This window comes from Penaeus japonicus, unplaced genomic scaffold, assembly GCF_977035675.1.
Source record: "Penaeus japonicus unplaced genomic scaffold, GWHDUDI00000001_assembly GWHDUDI00000023, whole genome shotgun sequence".
NCBI classification, from domain to species: Eukaryota; Metazoa; Arthropoda; class Malacostraca; order Decapoda; family Penaeidae; genus Penaeus; species Penaeus japonicus.
Window position 1 is genome coordinate 29,002,159 of NW_028234425.1, and position 5,000 is coordinate 29,007,158.

The 5,000-nt window shown below is 32.9% G+C and overlaps 1 protein-coding gene across 3 annotated transcripts in view; it reads left to right on the forward strand.

Annotated features, from left to right (window-relative positions):
- The first annotated feature begins 2,675 nt into the window (after positions 1-2,675).
- Positions 2,676-5,000, forward strand: part of Tip60 (Histone acetyltransferase Tip60) — a 19,131-nt gene continuing 16,806 nt past the window's right edge. For 2 of the 3 annotated variants that reach the window (XM_086550350.1, XM_086550352.1), the window contains exon 1: positions 2,677-2,944. In XM_086550350.1, the coding sequence (XP_086406476.1) occupies positions 2,906-2,944 (39 nt within the window). In that variant the 5' untranslated portion in view covers positions 2,677-2,905. Of the gene's footprint in view, positions 2,945-5,000 lie in introns of all 3 variants that reach the window. The other variant, XM_086550353.1, reaches the window with a different exon arrangement.

Here is a 5,000-nt window from a genome sequence, read left to right on the forward strand (position 1 = left end):
TTGATGTGTACTGAATGGGTGTTTGTGATCTGATGGATATTCTATGAAAAAGCTGTTGAAAAAAAAACTTAAAGGAGTGTTTGGTGTTTGCGTTACGTGTTCATTATGGATTTGAAAAAAATAGTAGTCCAATTTTCTAGTGTATTGTATGTTTACATTCGTCGGTAGAGTCTCTGCTTCTTGCGGTGTTATTTGTGCAAATCCCAAGAGAACTAAGGGAACGTGTCTTTAATAGTAGATGTCTTTAGCGGAACATGTTTTTTTGTTTCATATTTGTGTGTATGGCCAATTAGCAATAAAGGGTCTCATGTTCAAGATGCATCAAATAAATTTACGCTGTAATTCATGATGTATGTAAGGGTCACATAGCTCTGGGAATGAGTGTTTGTTCTGTTTGAAATGTTGTTCGTGAGAAACAGGCCCCAACACTATTGGGTCGTAGTATTTTTTAGTATTTTTGGGCTAAGAACTGTTTGCGAGTGTGAATGAGTATTTATTATGTCAATGAAAGTGTCGTGTAATAGGCATTTGCTTGTGTAGGGGATAATAGAATAATGGTGAGTCCAGGACAAAAGAAAATCGCAATGACGTTTGATTTCGTCAGATACTTGGTTGTTTTCTTGATATAGAGGGTCGTCCATTTACTCAGTCTCGTGATATCCCAGGGAAATAATTGTTATTGATTAGGATGGTATAGTTGATAAGCTCGAATGCCTTCAGTAGATCGATGCTGACGGTAATCATCTACAGTTGCCTATTTGTGATTGCGGTTACGTAATTAATGAGGTTAGCCATGTGGTTGGAAGGTGGGAGCTTCCTTTGATGTTTCCAAACTGATAATGATCTAATTTGGATGAAAAATACTTGGCATTTGTTCTCTCGGGGATTTTGTACGGGAGGGGGTAGATGGAGGGGGGGGGCAGAGCGAGATGGTTCAAGGTCGTCGAAGGAGTGGTTTGGCTATATTGGGGGCTCGGAAGTTTATTGGCTCGCTTCGAAAGGACGAAACGTACGTCCTCATTGATGGAACTAATGAAGGTGTCTTGTGGGGACATGGCAAACTCGGGGACTAAAGTCTTGCATTAGTTTTAGAAAGATGTCGTGGTGTATTTCATCGCGCCAGAATACGAAGAAATGAAGGAGGAAATTAATTCTTTTAGTATGATTCATATTAGATATAATCGATTAAGCTTGTACCTCCTCTATGAATAATTCGCATTGAACATATTCGAACGATGTACACTTACTAATTTCTATTTCTATCCATCTGTCTATCCTACTGCTATCTCTACGTAACTATATGATTATCTTTATATAAAAAAGATACAGCACACACACACACACACACACACACACACACACACACACACACACACACACACACACACACACACACACACACACACACACACACACACAAGAACAAGAAACAAGCATAGTCGAAACCAACACAGGTAAAACAAACAATTTACAAACCAACACATACGCACGCTTTAAGAAAAGTTAAAAGTTAATATCTATTAAGTTAGCAAAATTGCCTTTTGCTATTAGTCAGTTCTTTAAAAAATCTACACCGTACCTATTTCATAAACGTTCCTGTATAGACTTCATCAGATGCACAAATGGATAATATACTACAAAATGTTACACTGTCTGCTTCAAATGATGTTATTTCATCTTCTGTCTTTGGTTATATTGTGGCTCTACTTTTAACTTGAAATATATGATCGTTATTCAGATCATTTGTTCTTTATTCATTGGTGTAATAAAATATGAGAAGTGCGATACTGATGTAAAAATACACGTAGTTTTTTGGTGATTGCGCTCGCCGAAAAGCACGGTGGATTTTTTTTTTCAGTTTGTTAATGATTTACCACATTCTTAACAATTAACCAACTTTATGGCACTGCCTTCCTGATGACATATTGGCGGGCCTGTGGTTGGCAGTGTCCTCCATATGCAAAGCAATAAATATTAAGAGCAATTTGCGTGTAACTCAACAAAGACTACAGGGAAGAAAGAGGAGAGGTTGGGGGTACTCTCATTACCCAGTCGCGTATGCCTGGCACGGTCTGAGGATTGCCTAATCTCATACGGTTATGTCACTGGAAAGAAATGCGCAGCTGGAATAGGTGTTGCATGACTCGAATCTTTCCCCTATGCCGCTGTATTCTCAAATCTAATTTTAAAATCATATGCCGTGGTAACTGACATTGCACACAATTCTACAATGTGATTCCTATAAGATGCAACAGATGCAATGGAATTAAACAACGTGTACTAGATAAATTTTACATAATTTTTATATCCACATGTCACTATATCACTAAATCTATATCTATTATCAATATTATCCGAATAAACTTATGAGAACTGATCTCCATTGTGTACTATAAACATTACAGAACAATTCATATTTAGTACATTCTTACTATATTAATAATTATCACGCCAGCATTTTCGATACGTTCCCGATTCTCGTAATTTCTAGAAGCTATTGCCTCATTTTACCATCAGGGCTTCTTTAAATCATCGCTTGTTTTTTTTTCAGGAGTCGTAATATCCCGTATCCATTCTATCCCATTTCCTCTTTAAATCGCCGTTTTGTGGATCCATTCTTAATGCTCGTGGTTTTCTGGATCCATTCTATCATAATTTCTTGAATACGTTCTAGCTTAACGGCGTCAAAACATCGTATGCCGGAGCGTTGTTTTCGAAGATGAACACACCAGTGAGATAGATATTTCTCAAATACGCTTAATTAAGACTCTTGCAAGAAAACAAGAACCCGAGAGAGCTATCAGGAACGTAAATAAGCTTGAAAAGATATCAAGGGATAAGTGATAAAGTCCATGTAGACTTAGAAGTAGTGGTTTTACACTGCAATAATAAATGATCGTCCAAGATGTCGGAAGATTCGAATTCGGCAATTCTGGATTCTATTGTAAGTTGATTGTATTTTCTTATTTTCAGAGACTGCAATAAGTGCTTACAAGTATTTACACTATTTTTAGTATATTTTGAAAGCGAAAGTGATGAAGGTTTGTATTTTGGAAACGGGAAATTCGTTTTGTTTACATTTTTCATCCCCGGGTATTTCAATTCTGTAGAAGTTACAATATCGAAAATACATGAAGGACTAATAGTAACAGTGTTTCACAACATGTCCTACCAGATTACATGTATATCATAAGTTTGTATGTGAATTAAAATACACAGCTATCTTATGTGCAAACAAACTATTGTAATGTACCATATTTTACTACAATAAGAAATCTACAAAAAAAGTGCCTCCTTACGAAATACCTAGATATCAGTATCAATGGATTCATCTCGCCCTCTATTTTGAATATATAGTTGGCATTAGCTACAATTCTCCCCCAATACTCCATAATCTTGGCATGAAGTAAGTAGGCAAATTGCGGGGTATTACAAGATTAATCTTGAGTTCATCGCAGTGACAATTATCATTAACTAAAACTATGCCCCTTTTATAGATGTTAGTAGTATGATCACCTTTGACTGGTAAGTTTTAGTGATTTTTTTCAAGCTTATCATGCTAAAATGCAACAATTCAGCTGTAAAACATACCATGCCAATTATACAGATTCTTTATAGCTTTTTCAAATTTAGTTAGATTTATCAAGAAAACCACACCTAAGTCTAACTTAGCTGTAAATGTATTCCAAAGGTATATGATAACTACTGAAATATATATATGTAGAATAGATATATATATATATATATATATATATATATATATATATATATATATATATATATATATATATATATATATGTGTGTGTGTACACACACACACACACACACACACACACACACACACACACACACACACACACACACACACACACACACACACACACACACACACACACACACACACACACACACACACACACACACACACACACACACACACCTAAGTATATATATGCACATATATACAAACACATGCTCATACATACATGCATATATAGATATCTGTATATGTATGTATATATATATATATGTATATATATATATTTATATATATATATATTTATAAAGATATATATAAAATATATTTATATATATATACATATATATATATATATATATATATATATATATATATATATATATATATATATACACAGGCCACGCACACGCACACGCACAGGCACACGCACATACACATACACATACACATACAAATACACATACATACACACATACACATTCAGATTTACACACAGACGTATATGTGTATATATATATATATATATATATATATATATATATATATATATATATATATAGATATATATATAGATATATATATAAATAAATGTATACATACATAGATTTATACTTTGTATGATGTATATATGTATATGATGTATAGTGAAATTTAGATTATTTTGATATTAAAAAAAATGTTGAAAAAGAAGTTGTGATATTTAGATAATATAATTATTGAAAATGCTATCCCAGAGAATGTATATATGGTGTTATAAACATCTTTAAAAAAAAAATTATTTTGAAAGTTTCATATTAAACTGCTGTATCATGTATGAGAAAATCATGTGTATTTTCATCTTTGCTTTGTCCTTTGACACGTAACCCTTTTTAGTATAATATTGCGCAGTTACTAACTATATTTATTTCTTTTAATATATATATTTTTTCTCTGTAATTATGTGAAGGAAACTTGCCATACTGATGTTTTTACCCATCTTTCTGTAAGATTTGTCTTCTGTGATGGAAGCTTGATGTGGATTTCTGTTTTAGTTGATTAGAACTCCTTCAGTTAGTAAAATCATGAGTTTGTATTATTATTCTTAACTTGATAATACTCATTATGGTAATTTGAATCTTATAGTTTTGAAAGTAGTGATAGTAATGATTTGATTATTATTGTTATTATTTATGATTATTATTATATTGTCATGGCACTGTTCATATTGGTAAAGCATTGACATTGTTATTCAGTATTGAT